We start from the raw sequence: 20,781 nt of genomic DNA on the forward strand, positions 1-20,781 counted from the left end.
CCGCTTTGGGTAATTTCTGATCGACGATCTTCGATTTCAGTCAAACATAGCCGAGATGCAGTAATTTAATGCATAATGCATGTAGAAAGTACTACAGTAGCGCTAGAATGTCTGCATGCATATGATACCAGATCTGCGTATATAACCTAGATGAACAGCGGCGCTCGGTGGCGACTATATAGTTTGCTTTTCCTGGAGCACACCCAATACGTTGGCTGTCTCGTACAGCTTACACCTTGTTGTCTGGCTCATCGAAAAATATGACACTGGATGCCCAAAATGCATTAGTGACTCTGCTCTATTCGCTGAGAAGTTCAGATATAGCCCACTCACGTGCAAGTAACATCATCTCTCATCCACCTTGAAACTTTACCTGTCATACTCAACAATTCAGCTCTATTCTTTCTATTTGCACCCGCTAAAGAATTTCTAATCAGGTGTGTAGCGGCATTTTGATCATTCTCATAGGCCCATGATTCATCTTTAGGTTGGGGTAGTTCTTGTACGGGATACGGTCTTTCAGAAAGGGGTTCTTGTAATGGATATAATTTAGGTAATTCGATCTTAGGGATATCATTATGTTGAGGATGTGATAAATATGATGCTGTTAACAAAACTGATTCTTCTGATGTCAATCTGTCCCATACTAAATCACAATAGTTAAAACATCAGCGCTGTTTCATTGGAAAATTTCAAAATCACTCACGCCCGTCTGTAGCCATGATAACGAACTTCAGTTTTTCGCCATTCTCATGTGTCAACTTTCTGTACGTTACTTCTGGTTTAGCAGTCACATATGGTGGTGTCAAGTTCCATGGTCTGACAGCACGGGGCTTATCCCCTTCTTCTCTAAATGCATCGGCAATGCTAAAGAGGTAGTAAATTAGTGATGATCTCCCACTGCGCTACATGAATGCATTACCCACGCATTCCCTTGAGCCGTGGTCCACTTGTATATCGCATCACCAAATGCTCTAGTTGGCTGTAATCCACCTTGAACCCTACCGCCTTTGATTACCGTATCTCTCTCGGATGCTGGATGTTCTTTTTGCATCCTTGAAGAATTCGAAATCAGAGTGATCAGCATAGAATTCAGTGACATCGACGGAAAGCCAACCTTGAGCTTACCTTTCAACCTCCCTAGGGTTTTCACCCATTTGATCTTCAGTCAACGTATCACACCTCCATTTACCTTCTGCAGTCTGCCAACCCGCTACAGCCCTACAATCTCCTGCTAAAGCTACATATAAATCTTGATTTTCAGAATCAACAAATGTCGTTATTGCACATGCACCCGATGCAGCTGGTTGAGATAATGCTACTAATTTTTTTATTGGTGTTGGATAATCTGATGGATTGGAAGGTTGTTTTAATGTAGGTAAGAGTTTTATTGGCGATTGACATATATGATCGTCTAATTGAGTGTATCTATGTGACAGAAATGGAGCAATGAGCTTTCATCATGATAAATCCATTATGAATGGAGTAAATGAAACTTACGCATTTTGTAAAGTCCTCACCACATTATTGGTGTTCCAAGCAACTTTTGATTGACTGTAAAACCAAGAAGTGGGATTTAACTTTTCTGACCAATATTTCCAGGTATTACCATTCTCTTCTTGAGGTATCAAACCAGCTTGTAACCCAGCCAAAGCAACTGAAATAGTGGGATGTAAAGTCGTTTTCAATAATCTTGAAGTTGCATCACCTGCATGACCATCAATAATTGAAAATAACATTAAATCTTTTTTACCAATTTCAATTTCAGGTTTATTATCACTCATACCATTCTTATCACTTGCGCTAATCTTTCTAGGTATAAGATTTGATGCAAATCTATCTTCACAAGGTTCATTTGAACCTACCCAATTTGTATCCCATCTTATAACTGGATTACCTTTTCTATTCACCTCTTTTGATCCACTTTCATTTTCAGTCAAGATCTTTTCTACTTCCTCTTCTGATCTACGCATAAATTCATATGATTGAACTCCCCTTACAGTTCTAATTTTCAAGTCGAATTTCGATCCATATAATTCATTCAAACTCTTTCCTTTAGTTGGCGAAGCGGTTGTGGAATCGGATGAACCAGTTTCATATTGATATAAAAGAAAAGCTGAAGTCAACACTGCTACAGATAAGAATGCTGTAGTCCTTATACTTGATGAGGATGATGTGCCGCTTTGGGAGGCACTGTAAGGTCGAGAAGCGAATCTGAGAGGTGTTGGTCGGATTATACGAGAGGTGAGGGTAGGGCGACCCAAGGTCGATCGGGGGATATACCGGGAAGTCATGTTGGGGATAATTGGTGAGCGAGCGAAGGTGGATGAGTCGTAGTCTTTAATCAATCAGTATCTGCACCAAGGAGCTCTAGCTCAACAGTGTGCTCTGTGTTATATATAGCTGACGATAATTTGATACGCGAGAACAGGTCAAGCATGGAGTGATCTGTTAAATTAGTAATTTAGGTAACAATTTCCGGTCGACCGAACTGATAACGCAACCGAGAAATTCGAGGTAAAGGTTAACCGCGTCATGCAGTTTCACTATGGGGAAATGTAAACAACAATTTCATCTCCTTCTTTACTTTCTCATAGAACCCCAAAAATAGCTCAGATTGTGCTTGGATTTAGCGAGGGCTAAGTCACCAGGCTCTGATACAAAACTCCTTTGCTTCGAGCGTATCAACGAAACAATCTTGGGGACAGAAATCAACATGGGCATAACAGCATTTTTCTCCTTTACCCAAGGAATGGCAACCTTCACTCAAGTGTTATTGGCTTTACCCATGGCTCTGAATTTGTTAGGTGTGTATGAGAGGTAAGATACATAGAGCTACCAAGCTAACGCACAGCCGATATATAGGTCCACCATCATTCTTACTGCTATCATTGTTATTCACCTTGCATCACTTCTTATATTCTACATTGAGATTAGCTTTTAAGAATACAGTATTTGCACCTATAATATCAATATTATCATTTTTATCACCTTTTATATCAAGTTTTTTGGTTTTATTAACTTTATATTGGTATTTGAATCCACCTTCTGCTACAACTAACTCAAGTATATTACCACCTTTTCAACATTACTTGGTTAACGTTTTACCTTTTGTTTATGCTCAAATCCTAAGATGGGTTAGTCCGTTATTCACTCTATTAGAAGGTATTTCAACTTTATTAGTTGTTCAAGTTCTAGGTAGAGTTGGAAAAGGTTGGGCAGATGAAGAAGAAAAAAATGATGATGGTGGTATAGAATGGAGATCACTCTTCGGTCTCATTTTAGCTGCTTTGGTCTATTGTGCTGGTTTAGCTGGTATCATAAAGGTGTGTGATATATCATCGACATAAATTAGCTTCACTTTGGTTTACAACAGTTAGTCTCGTCCCACTAATCAATTGTTTAACTCTAAGGCTTTCCCGCTGTCACCTGAAAATTCGTTCCCTGCCTTCTTACTTGGTTGTGCGTTAACAGCTGTACTATTTTTATCCTTGATTGGGTTTACGTTGCGAAGGACAAACGTATTGGAGACTAGTTTGGTTTTTGTTTATGTTGTTGTAAGTTCAGCTCGACACTATCTTTGATTTGTATTCCGCTCATCGGTTCTCGCATAGTATTCTGCCTGGTTATCCGGAGTTGAGGCAGCTATGGAGTAAGTTTGGATAATCGTATGAGCATACTTTGGCATTAAGCTGACGTTATGCCCTCTTTAGGCCAAGATCATATGGTACAGGATGGTTACCTTCACCTTCATCACCTTTACGACAATCTGCATCATTACCAAAAGCTCTAGATTCAACGTCGATATCATCTTTATTCTCTTATGCTGTACATTCAGTAGTCCCTTCATTCGTATCTGTTTCACGTACTTTACCACCTCATCTATTACTATCATTAATATATAGAGTAGCAATCTTGCATATGGCAGCTAGAATAGTACCTGTAATAAGAAAATCTAGTTTAGGGTGGGATGATGGAATGTCAAATGATGGCTCATCAGATCAAAATACATCTCAAGGTGAAGGTTTTTGGGATGGTAAAAGTTTGAATGAAGAACCTCCTGTAAGTATATCCCGTCTTTAGACAATGTGAACCCAATTGGATTGCAACTGATACTCTTTCATGTCACTAGAATATGAGAATAACAACCGTAGTTCTTAGTTACAGAAGAGCTATCTTAATAGCTGTGTATACGCACTTATTACGTGAGTTGACTCAATTTACATCGAGTGAGTCTCGCAGTAAATCTGACACTGCTCACATCAGTGCTCGATGGAGGATCCCAAACATGGTGGAGATGGATAAATATAGCTTTGTTCCTCTCAGTGTGGAGTTTGGAGTTATTGTTGGATGCAGAGGGGGAAGACACCGAAAGCGTGACTAGATGGAAAGTCGATTGATCATGAAAATTTGGGTTTAATGATAGCTAAGCGAGATATCGATACGGTGATGACAATAATGCATAGTATGAATATGTAAAAAATAACAACATGTTAAGTGTAGGGAATAATTTCACTTATAATTATACCCAATCTATGATTATAACTAATCCACGATAGATTTGAAATCAAGCAGCTACTATGACGGTGGTCGCTTGCTGATTTCTCCCTCACTTTCATCCTCGCTCTGCTTTTTCGCATTCAATTTATCATCCCTTTTCCTCTGCTTTGCTCTTTCTTTAGCATCAGATTTGTTCTTCCTTTTCCTATTCAATCTTTCTTTCCTCAGTTTTTCCTTTTCCTCATGTGCATCACATCCTATTCCGACTAAACCATTTTTTTGAAATTCATCTTTAGCTTCATCTTCTGTTAAACCATTTTCGATCGCTCTTGTTATTCTACAATGTATTATACATGCTCTAGTTGGACATCTTGTTGCTGCTACTCCTGTACAAGTTTCATCTATACATCTTTCATTATTTTTAATTTCATGTCTTGCTGATCTTGAAAATAACACTGTTCCTGCTATAGATGATGCTGGTGCTATTGGATTTGAAGGTGTTTCATTTATTGCCAACCCAGAAGAAGAAGGTGAACTTGGTCGCGTGACAAATTCTTCTGTACCTCCAATTTCAGTCGATACCGGTTTAGCACGTATTTGTGGTTGTGCACAGAATAGAGGTAGAGGCCTATATCCTGTATTAGGATCTATAGGTGCGGGTTTGAAAGAAAGTCCAGCTTCTTTCATCACAGGCTAAAGGACAAGAGTTATACATCAGCATCGAAGATTGAGGTTACCTTGTTGAGACATCGCACAATATCACTTATTATGAGAGTCCGTAAGACTCACCTCACAAACATCTTCAATCTCCTTAATTAGTGCCCTCAACTCAACCATCCCCTCCTTCACCGGCGTTTGCGCGATTTTGACCCTAAATTCTTCGTTGGTATCTAGTACAGGCTTCAACAACCTGAACATGTGAGCTTTCACAGCTGAGGACGAAGTTGGTGATTTTAACGCTTCAACTATATCTAAATATCTATTTGCTAGGACTGTCATAGGTGGGTGGAAATGTGGATGAGTAGGCGGTAAAAATATAGCTGGATTCGATAAGTTTCCCTGATCATGGTCGTCCAACATTAGTATCAGGCAGTTCATAGTAGAAAGTTTTACTCACCTCAGCAGTCATTACACCATCACAACCAGTAACTTCTAGACACCTTTCTACATCTTCATAATATAGGATATTACCATTTGCGAAAACAGGTACACTAACAGATTCTTTTACTTTTTTAATCATTTCCCAATCTGCTAGACCTGTGAATTGACCTTTCATTTCTCTTGTTCTACCATGACAAGTCATTATTTGTGCACCAGCAGCTTCAATCATTTTTGCATACGCTATGGTTTTTTCAACTGAAGGGAAAATTCGAAATTTCGCTGTAACAGGGACTTTCAAATTCATGTGTAACGTGTTGACTAGAAACACACAACAGGGTTGATCAGCCACTACCCTCTTGTTCTAAGGCGAGGACGAAACTCACTTAATTTATAAACCAGATCCCATTCGTCCTGTAAGAAGGAACCGTAATGACCTCTTCGAGCTATACCTTGTGGACAACCACTAGTATAACACGGTAAGTTGAGGATTAGAGTACAAAATTGTAGAACTTGCGGCTCACAAATTGATATCGACGGCATCTACTCTATGTTCTAACTTCTTCGCAGCAGCAAGCAATATTTCTGGGTCGTTTGCACAGAACTGTTGACATATACATATAAGCCTTCAATTCATTCCATTTTTATTGCAATTGTCATAAACATTAAACTCACCTGTGCAATGACAGGTCGATCACCACCTTCAATTCCAGCTACAGTACCTTCTCCACCTTCTTCATCATATGTCAAGTTGAATTGCCCATCACCCCTTTTATCATTACCAGGTTTTGCTTCCAAAAATACTTTAGCATGTATCATTGGTGTATAAGATACATGTGTACCACCAGGATAACGAATGATGGATTTTCCTGTTGGAGTGCTTATTGTCGTACTGGGTCCTGCCATTGATGGTGGTAAAGGGGATTTTGAAAGTAATCGCCATGCCTATGGTGCCATCGAAATTAGCTTTTTGAGTGAGACTGAGGTTTTCAACGCTGACACCCAGCTCTTCTCTATATGAATGCAATAAAATCAGAGCTTTAGAAACTTACCAATTCACTTTGATCTACCATAGGGGCAACAACATATTTAGGACTACCTATGGATTTATAAAATTCATATCCACCTAGTTTGTTATGTACAGGTACATTATCTTGATTTATCGTATATTGATGGAAAACTTCCTCTTGAGCTGCTGAAGTAGACGCTGAAGATGAGCCTTGAGTCATAGGTTCAATGGTCATTTTGGGAGATATCGCGAGTTTCGAAGTGAACGATTTGACAAAAGAAGGAAAGGCGCTGAAAGCGCGATTGAGAGAAGACGTGGTGGCGAGGATAGAAAGGTAAAGAGTCCTTGTACTGCAATTCCTAAAAGTTGGCGAAGAAAGTGAGAGCTCTGGATTTAAGTATATGTAAATTGAAGATGATCGTGTGCTACTTATCACTGATCGTTAGTAAGGCCTTTCTCGTAGTTTAGATTAAATCTTTGTCTCAACGAAATATTTGTCAACAAATCTGAGGTTATATTCTTGATCAAGACCGACTTTTCGAAGCCGAAAAAGGTACATATCACGTGATGGAAAATGTAGCTTAATTTAAGTATCTACGGTACGGTACTCTTCTTCGTGAAAGAAATAGATATATGGCTATGTTTTGTAATAATAATGTTGAATGATTAACGACCAACCTCTGATATGCTGATATCTGACAAACGAGTATGAGCAGTTTTTGCAGTATTTGATCAGGGGTATTCTACCGATTGGTCATTAAGCGTATATTCATCATTATTATGATAGGAAATTCGAGATATAAAGTAGATAGCATGTAACAGGAGTTTAAGGTACAAACAAAATGACAGCAGCTAGGATATGGTAAAAGAGCATGACATGTGTACAGGTAGGCGCAAGTGATTGTAATGCAGGTAAAGTGTTCCGGAAAGAGTTAAGCATGAAATCAAAAAGTCTAAAGCGGGAAAACAAGAACAGTAGCGGTAAAACGAACTATCAGACAACAACAGCCATCCATAAAGACAAGGCCTCTTCAAGGTTCTTCGAAGGTACCATTTTAGTCAGATAAGCTAAAGCAGCTAGGTCCCTTCTACACATCGGACATGAAGATGTGTTGGGTGTAGTCAACCATGTCTATCGACAGCGACAAGTTGTCAGTCCGTATTCCGCTATTTACAAATGTCAAAGAGGGCCGAGCCAACTTACATCTAAACAGCCTTTATGGTACATGTGTTTACATGGTGTTATAGTGATTTCACTTTCAGCTTCATACTAAAAGTTGAACCAAAAAAGAATCAGTCGTCTCCTATGCTGACAATCGATCAACCCAAATGCTACTCACATCATCATGGCATACAGAACAATACTCATCTTTTTCTAAACCTTCTACCGTCTTTACATTATCCGCAGAAGTGAATTGGTCATATTGAATCGTATGTAAAGTTGATTCTGCAGCTTTCTTTCTCGGTATAGCAGGTAACCTTGAAATACCTTTGATAACCATTTGAACAATTTTAATCTTCTCACTTTCATCCATTTCATCTGTAATCTTTATACTTGTAATTGGTGTTGTAGGATAACTTTGATATCTTCTAATGTTATTTAAAAATGTGAATGCACTGAAGGGTGAATCTGCTGTTATATCCATTATACCTTCTAATCCTTCATTATTTCTAAAGGTCATTATACTACCATCTCCTCCAGAAGAAGCAGAGCGTATGGTTCCGTTATTATGTGAACGTAATCTTTCTAAGAATAATAATTCAGCTTCTTCACCACCTAATAAAGGTCTATTTCTACCTCTACTAGCTATCAAAGCGGCTAGTTCATCGATAGGACTTGATGTGGCTGATCTATCCCTCATCATTTCAGCATACGGTTCTCGACGTTCAGACCACCAAGGTGATGTTGAATCTCTAGTATCTCGTTGTTGAGTATCTCTTGATCGGTCTATCTCGCCGAAAAGGCCATTGGCACCAGATCGCCCAATTCTAGCACTATTACCAGGAGTGCTAGAAGCTGTATCAGGTAGCTGGGTATCTTCCCAATCAGGTCCTAAATGATCTCTTAATCTTCTAGTAACGGATGTAGCTCTAGGTCTAGACTGACTCAATCTTCTACCGACGACTTCATTGATATCTCGATTCAAAGCACCCAAATCATTTGTTTCTTCTGAAGGGCGATGTTCCTCCCTAGCTCTACTAGACTCTCTTTCACCTTCGTCGAATGACATCCATCTTCTTACGCCGGGTCTAGTCAAATTGGGATATCGCATATCACCATTTGGCGGTTCTGCACCAGAATAGTCTATTGGGAAAGCATGAGAGCTAGATCTTGGAGTTGATCTATCACCAAAAGGTCCAGCCGACGAATTAGGTTGATTGTAAGATGTTGATCTCTCTACATGGCTTTGGTTTATATCCTCTGATCCATCCCTTAATGGGAAATCAGTCCGATTATGAACCGGCAAATTGCTCCAAGCTGCCGTGGAAGGTGCTGTACGCATATCGTCGAGCATATTGAGTCTAGCTTGTAGATATCTTGCGCGAGAGTTTTCACGTTGAATGGCTTGTCGATCATCAAAGCTGGATGAGTTTTCGGTGGATCTAGAGAACGCTTGAGAAGGTCTAGTCGTACTGGTGAATGTAGCACCATGTGGATGGGTATCTGATGTTTCCCATCCGAACGATGTAATAGGGCTGGGGCGGGGCGGAGGAACAGTAAATGCGGATGTTGTTGATACAGAAGCTGATTCCAACCAAGATGGTCTAACGGAAGATCTAGTAAAAGACGATGATCGTGATCCATCTTCGGCAGAATAGGACGATGGTCTTGACCTGGAGGCGATATCGTAAGGTCTTGCGGCGTTATGTCTATTTCTAAAGCCTTCCCATTGATGACTAGGCACAAGCATAGGTGGTGTAGGCGGACTACGTTGTGCTCTACCTCGAGCTCGTTCCAATCTGGCTTCGATGGTTCCTAAGCGTCGTTCGATTGAGGATGGGGAGACGGCAGCAGTGTTGGTAGCCGGTGATGGCAAAGTACGAATATCATTCGATAAAGGGGGTGAAACGGGACTTCGTAGTCTTGAAGGCGAGATTCTAGAGGATCCGGTGGACATCTGCGAATGGGAAACCGAGGGATGTGAAGAATAAGCTTCTCCCCAATTACCATTCAGGTATCCACCGGCGGTAGCTGGGTGATATGGGTTGGGTGTGGGAGCGGGTTGATGATATGTTGATTGATGATACGGTTGTTCGTAGCGGAAAGATCGAAAATCTTGACCAGATTCATCGTTGTGACTACCACCAGGCAAAGGTCCTAATTCGTTGAGGAAAGGCTCACCATTGCCTTCTTGTTCATCGGACATCAAACCAATTGATCCTCTTAACGAAGAAGGGCCAGAATGAGTGGAGGTTTCTCTAGAAGTCGAAGGGGCAGGGTGTGACCATCTAGACCCAAAGACAGCTGTACGTTGGTCAAGTAAAGGTTGGATATAAGGTGGGACTTGTGAAGGAATAGATGATGTAGAGGGATTACCGATATCACGCAGTAATCTTGTTAAAGAGCCTCTAGGTGCGGAAGTTCCAAGAGTCCCTTCACTTTCATGCTGGTCTACAGCATCAGGTGATGCGATTTGATGCCCGATTTCGTCTTCTTCCTCATTATCCATATCCACATCTTGTGATCCCACCTCCACGGGAGTAATTTCCCTACTTAAATCTCTGCTGCCTGAAGCTTCGCTCAGACCGCTAGATCGGGGAAACGGTTTTCCCTGTACAAAAATATGCTGATCTTCCTCTGCGGTGGTATTGGCTAAAGTAGGACTGGTTGGACTGGCGATTCGAGGCATGGCTGTAGAGGTAGACGCGGAGGTAGTGGCTGGAGTTCTGATTGAGTAAGGAGTAGGTAAAGATGAAGTGGCTGTAAGAGGTGGAGGGGATGGTCTGAGCGAATCTGAAATATCAGACATGATTGTTTCCTGAGATCCTAGGGAGTATGATTGTGGTTCAGTTATAGGATGAACAGCTGCGATGGGTATAGGTTGGGCTAATTGGCGTGTACCAGGAATATGACTTGGTAAAAATTCTGGATCTTCCATATAGTTGGCTGGAGGATCATCGTTGAATATCATTAAATGAGGAGGAGGCATGATGAGATGTGGTGGACGTTGCAGAGTGTATTACAAGGGACAATGGTTAAAACCTAAAATAGATAAGCAGGTCGATTTCGTATTAGCCTTTGACCTTATATATACATGATGAGAATCGATATCCAATTTGGTCCCCATTGCCATCACCGCCATCGTCATCAATCGACTCACCTGTATCTTTCAATTCGGTAAAAGGGGATCGTGATGAACCGGTAACACGCACCGCCGCGAATGCAAGTGGCAAAGAGAAGCACCTTTCTTGTTGATTGAACCGCAATTATCTACTCATAGTCAATCTATCTCCTTTATACTTTAATGTCTATTAAGATCTCCTTGTAACAGTTGAAAAGTGATTGATAAGATATTGAAATGATGGGAAAAGGGAAAGAAGAATGAGGCAATTTACTTCGGCGATGATGAATGTCAAAAGGTACGGATTTGACCGAAGGCGATCAAAAGTTGCAATCAAGCTAAGTACTCACCTTTAGTTAGACGAATGTTGTATTGAAGAACGACAAAGTGAAAAGATATAGATGTAGATGTAGATGTAGATGTAGAAATGATATATGCGGGTCAAAGAGTGATTGTAAAAATGAAAGGTGTGATCGAGCGCGGGACTAACAGATTTTATTATGTATAGGAAGGAGGTTTTGATCTTGATGATTGATAATTGAGTAATGAGCTGCGAAGTCCCCGATTCGGTACAAATTACTATAACCTACTTTTGATGATTACGGAAAGTGATATAATATTTCTTAATTTTCGATTCCAGTGAAACCCCTTTTATTTCCTGAATTCTCGGCTGGGAAATGATTAAAACGGCCGAGGTAGGTTTTGAAGATTGTACGAGTACGAGGCTTGTATAGATCAGAAAATATTCATCTTTAGAGAATAAAGATAGCAAAGAGAAAGAAAAGCAGCAAAGTATGAAAACGATGCGTGGACAAGTCATCGCGCAGCTCAAAATTGGATGTAAAGGAGGGAAAAACGCCCTTTCGATGCGGGCCGATGCGCATTGTTCAAAGTAACAATTCATCCCTGCCTGTCTCAAAGCTGGTCCTTCCGTTTTGATAAAGACACTATAGCTATATATGCATGTATCTAAATTTTGATAATATAGAATGTGAATCCCAAATCTACAACAATTCAATAAGGAAGCGATACAGGGTGTTTTATAAGTTTATGCGATATCGAAGCGCTATACCATCTATGTTCTCGATCTATCCGTCTATCTTTCCACTGTTGCTTTACAATTCAGCTCCAATCCGAATGCTCGGTGTTACATAGCTGGAAAGAGTCGGTCATACTGCGTTTCCAATGATAATTTAGCAGTCATACACAGATATACGGCGCTGCTGCGAGATACTCACCTTGATCCAATTATCCATGGTGGAAGCTTCACCAGCAACTTGTCTAGCTTCAACCCATACCCAGAGCTAGTAAAGTGATTATTACATTAGTCCATTATACCTAGAGAAGAGAACCGGCATGACTGGACTTACTTTGATCATAGCTAATAGGTTGCCTTTGGGTGTAGCATTTAGTGCTTCTTTAGTACCCATTTGTCTACCTAATTGTCTTAAAATTGGTAAAGCAGATTTGAACAAATCCATATCTGGATCCAATTGTCTACCTATACCTTCTAATAACAGAATTGACAAAACAGTATTTATAAAATCACCTTCTAATTTTACATGATGTGTTCTAACAGCATTTAAAACATCGTTCAGGATATCTGAGATTTTGATTTTTGCTAAAGAGAAAGTTTTTGATTTTACAGATAAAACTATATGCTGCATTTTCAATGCAAAAGTTTCTTCATCTAAAACATGTTCAGGTTGTTTACATCTTTCAACCATTAGTTTACCTGCTTTATAACCATCAAATTCAGCTACACTTTGAAATAAATCTAAAAAGTTTCTCCTATTTGTCGAATCTAAACTGGTGACCAATCCAGCATCAATAAAAATTAATTGTGGTTCATATCCTTCTTTATATAATTCTTCTAATTTCTCATGCCATTTATCGTGATCATGCGCTATTGATGCTAAAGAGTCGACTAATTCTTGATTGGAAACATTAGCTGAAGGTGGTGTATTAGATGGTGGCGTCTGAGGTTTATGACTGAATCTGTTCAATAAAGGTCCAAGGTAATCTGTAGTAGTGGGTTTGTAAAATCGAACCATGATATTTCCGCTGGAGCACATGTAAGCTTCTGGATACACTGTAAATAAAATTGATCAGCTAACTCACGGATGCAAATCACCATGCGTCCAATTATCAAGTAAAAGCATTTCCTAGAGACAGTATATCAGGTTAGTCAGATACAGTCTGTCAAAAAAGATTTTACACTTACCAAGAAAGCGTCTAAACCGATACCAGCTATTTTATCATCGTAATCACCACCACCATTTGTCAAAAACCATTTTAGTGGTAGGGCATTTTCAAATTCTTCAATCAAGACATCTTGAGTTTCTTGTCTTTCTTTACCTTGATCATCTTTACCTAATTTAATGGGTGAAGGGAATGTAACTCTTCTGCCTCTTTTCTGGAAATTTACCTCAAATTTCTCAAGGTTTGAAGCCTCAACTCTTAGATCTAATTGTGAATTCATCATTTCGCCAAAAACTTCGACTTCTTCAGGTAAACTTAACCATTCCATTCCAGGGAATGCATTGAAGATATTGGCAAAAACTGACATAATAGCTATATCTCTTCGAATCGTTTTACGTGCTCTTGGATGTAACACTTTTATAGCAACTGATCTATTCAAAGTTGTATCCAAATGAGATTGATCTTTAGAAGTTGTAGCTGCTCCTCCAGTAAATACAGAAGGTTTCAATTTAGCTTTGTACACCTATGAGGAAATCTGAATCAGTATGCATTATCTAATATATCCATTTACATCTTACTTACCTGAGCAATAGCACCACACCCTATAGGTTCTTCACCAAATTCTTCAAAGATATCATCAAAGTTCAATCCAAAAGCCTTTTCCATTACCTTTTTAGTATGTTTCAATGAATGAGGTTTACCATTGGAATGTAATTTTGACATTTTTTCACATAAATCTGAAGGGAATAGATCTGCTCTTGAAGCAGCCCATTGACCCAATTTAATAAATGATGGTCCAGCTCTTTCCATTTGTTTAACTAAAAATGAATACCACCAAATTGCACCCCAATTTTCTTCTTCTTCTGTTAATGGTTTACCTGATCTTCTACGTCTTCTACTTTCTGGTTTACCTACTAATAACATTGGTGTAGTCAATATGACTGGTCCAAACAGTAATGCCAAGTGAAAGAATCGGAATAAAGTAGCAAGTGGTTCGATGATATATAATTGTATAATTCCGACATGTTCTAAAGGTGGTTCAGCAGGCGATAAAGCGACGATACTCTCTTCAGGTATGGTGTCTTGTTTCTCCGCAACAGGTGGAAGGTTCATTTCCACTTCCGAGTCATTCTGCACAGGTCGCCGGGAGAAATATACCACTGCACCGATTCCGACTCCTGCCATAACGAACAATCGAAGCGGTTTAGGATCAGAAGTATCACTAGAGCCGCTTGAGGCCTGTCCTGAAGATCCACCATCGCTACCGAAAGACTCCCTAGTGGAATTTACAGTACCTCCTACTCTGCCTGTACCAATGACAGCTGATACTGGAGCAGCAATGGTACCGAAAGATCTTCTAGTGGCGGTTTTGAGTGCATTCCAACCCTCATTATCGAAAATGAATGGTGGTAAGCCGGAGGTGGATGATTTATTGGCTGGTATTCTAGCTGCATCCTCTGCCCTTCGTTTGATCTCGTTCCAAACGTGATTTTTTAACATTTCGCCTCTGATCTTGCTTAATTCACCTTCAAGAGTATAGAGATGCCTTCGAGCGGGAGACGGTGCTTGAGCGTTCATCCTTCTCACTAAATCATTGATCTGCTTGATGTTCTCCTGATGGAACTTGAATTCACGCGCTTCCCAAGCATCATCTTGAGATGGAATGGAATGTAAAGGCGGTAACGGTGATAGAGCATTGGTCGATATAACATTTCGGACCAGATGTGTGGTATACGTTGTGAGTAGAGTAGAGCGGAATGCGTTGAGTGTCGCATCAAGTGAATGCTGAAGTTCAATCCAGGGAGGAAGAGCTCCTTGACGCTTGACAATCCGATTCATGAGCAGTTCTCCTGTTTCTAAATGTGGATTACTAGCTTCCGGATCTCGAGGTATAGGTTTCCCTTTCCCATTAGTAACTTTGAAAAAGCCAGCCTCTTTTGCTCTTTGTATTCGGTCTTCTACTAAACCTCCCCAAGCTCTCATACCACTCGCGCTACCTTTTTGAGCACCTAAAACACTTGAACCTTTAATTTGTCTATTACCTTTAAATACCTGTTCACCATTTTCGTTTGTTTCTGTATCCACCTCTAAATCTAAATCTTCTTCACCTAAATCAACGAGTAAAGGTTTACCATCTTGACTCGTTAAACCTAATTTGTAATCTAAAGCACCTTCTCTAGCATTATCTAATCGTCTTATTGTTCTCGAAGATTTTCTTGCTTCTTTTATCCTTGATCTAGTTTTACCGTCTGCACCTACAGGTAATTGTAATTCTAGTAGATTCGTTAGCGAATCACCATCTTTTCTTGATTTTATAAAGGTACCATATTTGATTTGTGGTACTGTATTATTCAACTTCATTTCTCCTGTATATGTTGAATGCCATGGTCTATGTAAATGTGGTGGTATTGTTGTTTTATGAGGATTGATTTCTTCTTCTTCTTCCCCTTCCTGTCTAACAGTTTCATCCTTAGCATTGTATTTATTCTTTGTAGCGAATATTGGATTACCCAATCTTGGATTCAGATCTAAACCTTTAACTATATTCTTGATTTTCTCGTCGGATGCATTATGTTTTATTCCACCTGATTCTCTTAATGGTTTACCTTTGACATCCATAATCATTCTTAATACCGCATCATGTGTAGATTCTTCACCTGTCCAAATTTCACCTTGATTATGTATCAAATGATCTCTAGATGGCGATGCAGTGGGAGTAGATACATACTCTTCTTCCAATGCTTCTGCTAGAAGCTTGGCTGAACCTGTTAAAGGTTTGCTTCTCGGTATATGTGATGGTGCTGCATTTTCAGACCGATCGGTTGATGTTGAGGAATTGTGTTGAAATCGAGCTATACATGGTGCTCGTCGACCGGCCAACGAGGCAACTCGTCGATGCGTTGTTGAGAGCATTTTGCTATGCTCTCGAGATGTAAAGACCACAGTGAAGGGCTAAGAATACAAAAAATTGATATACACGGATTGTCACAACGGCGAGTACAGCAGATAAGTTATAGTAAGAATCGGAAGATTCACTAAATATAGTTACCATACATCATGATGATCATCGTTCGGCATACGGCACTAAATATTTCGGACGCGGTTCCATGACGTCGGTTACACACCTTTGCTAGTGCTTGTTACCAGAGTACCAGAGTGGCAAATAAATACGGTAGTTCACCATATGCATCTTACATCATCCGTCCACCTATGCTCTAGGTATGCTTCATTCCGCATTGTAAGGTAGCTGCAAGCAAGTGATCTGCGGAACAGCTTACAATGTAAGCATATCGCGAAGAGCCCAGTCTGTAGTGCCCCTCATCATGTGACTTGATCAGCAATGCTGGAGTTTTCAGTCTTCCCTTTCAAGTCCGACGTAAATAAAGAAAATAGATGCGAGCATCTAGTACACATACATACAGCCAAAAAGTACATTATATCATCTAAAAAGCGCAGAAATCTTCAACCTTAATAAGCAGTATCAACACGTCAACACCCTTCACTTGCTAAACTCCATATCAAATTCGCTGTATATACTTTTGATCTTGTATTATCTATCGATACTGAATGTACATCATTCTTTTTGTCGTTTCCTGTGAATGTGCGATAAGGTCAGCCAGAAGGGTTTCAAGATGCAGTCAATCGGCCTAAGGCTGACTAAAAGACATACTGATCAATATTTTGTTTGGACCCTTATTATCTTTCGGAGTGACCAGCTTAAATCCAGCATCAGAAAGCATCTTTAGACGTATTCTAAAAGAGGTCAAACAATAGTGTTGAGCATATTTCGATTACAACTTGCAACTTTTAGGCAAATTCCTCAAGCAGTCAAGATGGGTGAAGCAGAGGAAGAGAGAGCATATCACTAACACTTTGCCATTAATCCAATCATCGTCGTTGCTGTTACCATCCTGATCAACTTGATATTTATCAATTTCTTCTTTTTCCAATTTCAATTTACTCAATTCAATTTCTTTTTTTGAAATAGAAGATTGTTCTTCGTTTAATTGTTTCCCAATAGTGTATTGTTGTTGTTCTAGTGATCGTACTTGTGATTCATGTTCTAATGCTGAGGGGTGTGAAGGAGGTCTTTGAGCTGCTGTTGTAGCTTGTGTCAGTTGCCGTGAAAGCTCTACAAAAACATAAATATACTCCTCGTTAGTTAGATCACCATGCTGAAGAAAGATACAGCTCTTCTACGTATACATCCCGCGAAATCATACTAAACTCACGTCTCAATTCTTCCTGTATCTTATCCTGAATAGCTGCCCTCTCTTGATCTTTAGCGATTACAGCTTCTTCAGCAGCAGCTAAATCACCTAATTCATCGTCTGGGGATAAAGTGGGTCCAACTTCTCGCACGATTTGTCTGATTTATTCATCAGCTTATCTTTGCAAGCTGGATGGCATTCGGCTTACGCTATTGATCTCCAAATGGATTCAGATAAATCCTGCGATTCATTGTGTTCGTTGAAGGTGCGCTCGGGAGAATCCAATTCTCGATATTGGGTTGATGTCATTAATTCTTCTGCCATGCTTGATGTATCTTCGTAACAGATGTAATGATTAGATGTTCACTGAAGTTGCTGAAATCGTTTCTTCACTTTGTCCAACGTCTTACAGGCTCAAAAAGAGATATCGGGATAACATGGTGTCAAGTTGGTTTGTTGACATGAATTCCCATCAACAACATTTCAGAAACCTCAAAACGCGTCGGGCAACGTGATCCGGCCGTCGCCGCTTATAATCAGGAGTGTCAAGCCTATTTATGTGGCAAATCCCACACCCCTAAATCATAGCAGTGCGCCTATCTTAGGTCTTTCAGCTTTCAGGGTGACGACATAAGATCCCAATGATGGGATGATGATGTACAGAGTATCAAGGTATCAAGAACAACATCTGAAGCCAAGACAGAATTCACTCACTATACAAACTTTTTGATACGTCCACTCTTCCTCCCCTAAAATTAGTGGTCATTCTTGATATTAGTTAAATACATCATTTCACCTTACTTGCCACCATTAAAGTCGTACTAGCTATACATATTCCCATACTTGAAGTTTCCACACATATACTACTCAACTCAACATGGCAGCTCCAGCACCTGGAACCGCACCAAAACGACATACTAGGAATCGTTTGGGAGAAAGAAGAGCCGCTAGAGATCCAAGTAGTTCAAGAGATGCAAGTGAAGAAGGTATGTGGTAGTTATATTGTTTGTGGATGTGATTAATGCTGACTGGTGATATTCAACCATCTCGCTCATCATAATTGGTATTTTTAACTGGAACTCTAGACAACGATAATATTGAAAACGAATTTTCCGACGTTGGATCGATAATGTCAACTCATGCTGATACAATCTCATCAACATCAACAGCTGATTCACCCAGAATAAATCAATCTTCATCATCTTCATCACCTTTACATATTGCTGCATCAGGTATAACCAATTCAACAACGAATCAACCATTAACGAAAAGAGCATTACATCAAAAGAGAGTAGACGAATTAAGTGAACAAGGTAGTATGAGTGAAGGTCTTGATTCTCCAACGTAAGTGAATTTATACACACGTTTGCTTGAATGATTTGACAAGAAAATAAGAAAACAATGTCAAAGGACCCCTTTCATCGCACGTTCTCAATTGTCATTGTAACATTGTCCGTGCGCTGATTTTGATATAAATTAGATACGATGGAGATATTGAGAGTTCTTCAACTATTGGTGGCACACCCGTTCATTCATCAATTTTACGTCACCACATGAAAAGTCAAAGCCATAATCAAGGTCAAGGAGGTTTGGGATTGCACGAAGATACACCTTGGGCAACCAGTACAGGTATAACGAGTAGTTCACCATATGGTACAAACAGATTACCTACACCAAAAGCATCCATAGCTAATTTAAGCTTGTCTGATTCACCACCCTCATCTACACCTCAACTACCTAATACTGCGACATATATCAAGCCAACTGATGTACCCGTTGCACCATCAAAAGCATTGGCTGAACCAAAAAGATCACAAACTTTGCCATTATCAAACAAACCTTCAATGTCATCTTTAGGTCCACCAAAAATGTATACAAGACCAATTGAATTATCAGAGGAGAATATAAAATCTTTTGTTGAAAGAGCTATACATGGTAGAGGTTCTGAAGATGGTGTGGAAAGATGGTGGAAAACTAATCCTCCACCTGAAGGTAAAGTCGTAAGAGTATATGCCGATGGTGTTTATGATTTATTCCACTTTGGGTAAGCCAATCACTTCACGATCAACTCCTTGGAGTTTAGCTGATTCTTCAAGTTTAGTCACGCATTACAATTACGTCAAGCTAAATTATCATTCCCAAAAGTACAATTATTAGTTGGTGTCTGTTCGGACGATTTATGCGCAGATCATAAATCAAGACCTGCAATGACACATGCAGAAAGATGTGAAGCTGTTAGACATTGTAGATGGGTTGATGAGATTTTACCTGATGCACCATGGGTGGTTGATCAAAATTGGTTAGATAAGTATGATATTGATTATATTGCACATGATGAGGAAGTTTATCCAAGTAAAGATCATGAAGATGTTTATGCTTTTGCAAAGAAGAATGGTGAGTTGCGCGTGCTAATCTTGGCAATATATATCACTTGAAGAGTTGATATTGAATGCTGAAACATTGCTTTCTTCACTATAGGTCGATTCGTACCAACAAGAAGAACGCCAGCCATATCAACCTCAGATTTACTAGAAAGAATTGTAAGAGGATATAGAGATGGTTTCTTTGATAAAAAATTGGAGAAAAATGGTCATCCTGAATTATTAGCTGCTGATGTAGATTGGGATTCAAGTGCTTCACTTGAAAAGAGAGAAAGAAGAAAAGAACGGGAACAACATAAACATCATCATCATCATGAACACAAACAGCAACAATGAACCATATCAAGCCTAGGATTACACGCGGAAACACGAAGATAAAGGATTAAGGCGTAAGAGGGATAAATCTCATCCTTGTATTGCTTAATAGACTACGTTTGTCATGAATACAAGTTTACATTGAGGAGAGATGTTTGGGAAAAAAATCGGACTATCGCACGGGAATCAGAGGATAAAAGAGGCCGGAAACTGATACTTGAAATATCCTAGACCACCGTCCTTGCAGACCGTAGCTTGCAACTCCATATTCACGTTCTACTCTATAATTGATTGTGGGGATAATGGATCTTCGAAGAGAACATCATGTTGATGTGACTGCTCAACTATTCCGGTATGTGTTGTACCAACTATATCAGTGTATTGGTAAGTGTCATGGTCAAGTGGAGTAACCTTTCAAATCGAGACATATGAACGTAAACTGCAAGTCAGTAGATGTGGACTTGGGCATTTTGCCTGAATGGGTTTATAATCATACGATATGAAAACTTACCTTAGATTGAGATCACAATTTACCTCTTCCATACCCTAAGGCAGGTGCTACAGCCAGTTCGTAATCATATGGACTGCTAAAGATATGAGGTACAAGTTTCTTGAATATCAATAAAAATTCTAATTCTTCTTTCGTGACTCGGATTGACCATTTCTCACGATGAGAAGACATTGTATTAGCTTGGGTTAGGTCTTAGGGATACAATTACGTATAACTGTTGGAAATCGATACCATTACAGGTTGATTTCCATCAACATCAAGATGTACCGCT

At 39.6% G+C, this 20,781-nt stretch overlaps 8 protein-coding genes across 8 annotated transcripts; 2 read left to right on the forward strand and 6 right to left on the reverse strand.

Annotated features, from left to right (window-relative positions):
- Window positions 1–229: 229 nt before the first annotated feature.
- On the reverse strand, window positions 230–2,294 carry L201_000309 (uncharacterized protein; the record flags this gene model as incomplete). The annotated part of the gene is made up of 6 exons (XM_066216112.1): window positions 230–266; window positions 334–646; window positions 707–867; window positions 927–1,055; window positions 1,129–1,428; window positions 1,501–2,294. 6 exons carry the CDS (start codon window positions 2,292–2,294, stop codon window positions 230–232), a joined length of 1,734 nt encoding a protein of 577 aa, XP_066072209.1.
- A 422-nt stretch (window positions 2,295–2,716) lies between these two features.
- On the forward strand, window positions 2,717–4,400 carry L201_000310 (uncharacterized protein; the record flags this gene model as incomplete). The annotated part of the gene is made up of 7 exons (XM_066216113.1): window positions 2,717–2,807; window positions 2,866–3,326; window positions 3,414–3,557; window positions 3,615–3,652; window positions 3,714–4,062; window positions 4,133–4,205; window positions 4,267–4,400. 7 exons carry the CDS (start codon window positions 2,717–2,719, stop codon window positions 4,398–4,400), a joined length of 1,290 nt encoding a protein of 429 aa, XP_066072210.1.
- Window positions 4,401–4,578: 178 nt separating this feature from the next.
- On the reverse strand, window positions 4,579–6,842 carry L201_000311 (uncharacterized protein; the record flags this gene model as incomplete). Its single annotated transcript, XM_066216114.1, has 7 exons — window positions 4,579–5,193; window positions 5,290–5,559; window positions 5,618–5,919; window positions 5,985–6,064; window positions 6,123–6,202; window positions 6,274–6,543; window positions 6,651–6,842. 7 exons carry the CDS (start codon window positions 6,840–6,842, stop codon window positions 4,579–4,581), a joined length of 1,809 nt encoding a protein of 602 aa, XP_066072211.1.
- Window positions 6,843–7,601: 759 nt separating this feature from the next.
- L201_000312 (uncharacterized protein) lies at window positions 7,602–10,758 on the reverse strand (the record flags this gene model as incomplete). Its single annotated transcript, XM_066216115.1, has 3 exons — window positions 7,602–7,739; window positions 7,812–7,877; window positions 7,948–10,758. The coding sequence occupies 3 exons, from the start codon at window positions 10,756–10,758 to the stop codon at window positions 7,602–7,604; spliced, it is 3,015 nt and encodes a 1,004-aa protein (XP_066072212.1).
- Window positions 10,759–12,037: 1,279 nt separating this feature from the next.
- L201_000313 (uncharacterized protein) lies at window positions 12,038–16,005 on the reverse strand (the record flags this gene model as incomplete). The annotated part of the gene is made up of 6 exons (XM_066216116.1): window positions 12,038–12,064; window positions 12,129–12,194; window positions 12,261–12,954; window positions 13,012–13,055; window positions 13,115–13,615; window positions 13,675–16,005. The coding sequence occupies 6 exons, from the start codon at window positions 16,003–16,005 to the stop codon at window positions 12,038–12,040; spliced, it is 3,663 nt and encodes a 1,220-aa protein (XP_066072213.1).
- Window positions 16,006–16,581: 576 nt separating this feature from the next.
- L201_000314 (uncharacterized protein) lies at window positions 16,582–17,627 on the reverse strand (the record flags this gene model as incomplete). The annotated part of the gene is made up of 5 exons (XM_066216117.1): window positions 16,582–16,685; window positions 16,763–16,845; window positions 16,963–17,224; window positions 17,325–17,461; window positions 17,512–17,627. The coding sequence occupies 5 exons, from the start codon at window positions 17,625–17,627 to the stop codon at window positions 16,582–16,584; spliced, it is 702 nt and encodes a 233-aa protein (XP_066072214.1).
- A 553-nt stretch (window positions 17,628–18,180) lies between these two features.
- Window positions 18,181–20,020, forward strand: L201_000315 (uncharacterized protein; the record flags this gene model as incomplete). Its single annotated transcript, XM_066216118.1, has 5 exons — window positions 18,181–18,289; window positions 18,389–18,647; window positions 18,784–19,347; window positions 19,405–19,697; window positions 19,782–20,020. The coding sequence occupies 5 exons, from the start codon at window positions 18,181–18,183 to the stop codon at window positions 20,018–20,020; spliced, it is 1,464 nt and encodes a 487-aa protein (XP_066072215.1).
- Window positions 20,021–20,275: 255 nt separating this feature from the next.
- Window positions 20,276–20,681, reverse strand: L201_000316 (uncharacterized protein; the record flags this gene model as incomplete). The annotated part of the gene is made up of 2 exons (XM_066216119.1): window positions 20,276–20,367; window positions 20,534–20,681. 2 exons carry the CDS (start codon window positions 20,679–20,681, stop codon window positions 20,276–20,278), a joined length of 240 nt encoding a protein of 79 aa, XP_066072216.1.
- Between the last annotated feature and the right edge of the window lie 100 nt (window positions 20,682–20,781).

The sequence above is a fragment of the Kwoniella dendrophila genome, chromosome 1 (assembly GCF_036810415.1).
Source record: "Kwoniella dendrophila CBS 6074 chromosome 1, complete sequence".
NCBI lineage: Eukaryota > Fungi > Basidiomycota > Tremellomycetes > Tremellales > Cryptococcaceae > Kwoniella > Kwoniella dendrophila.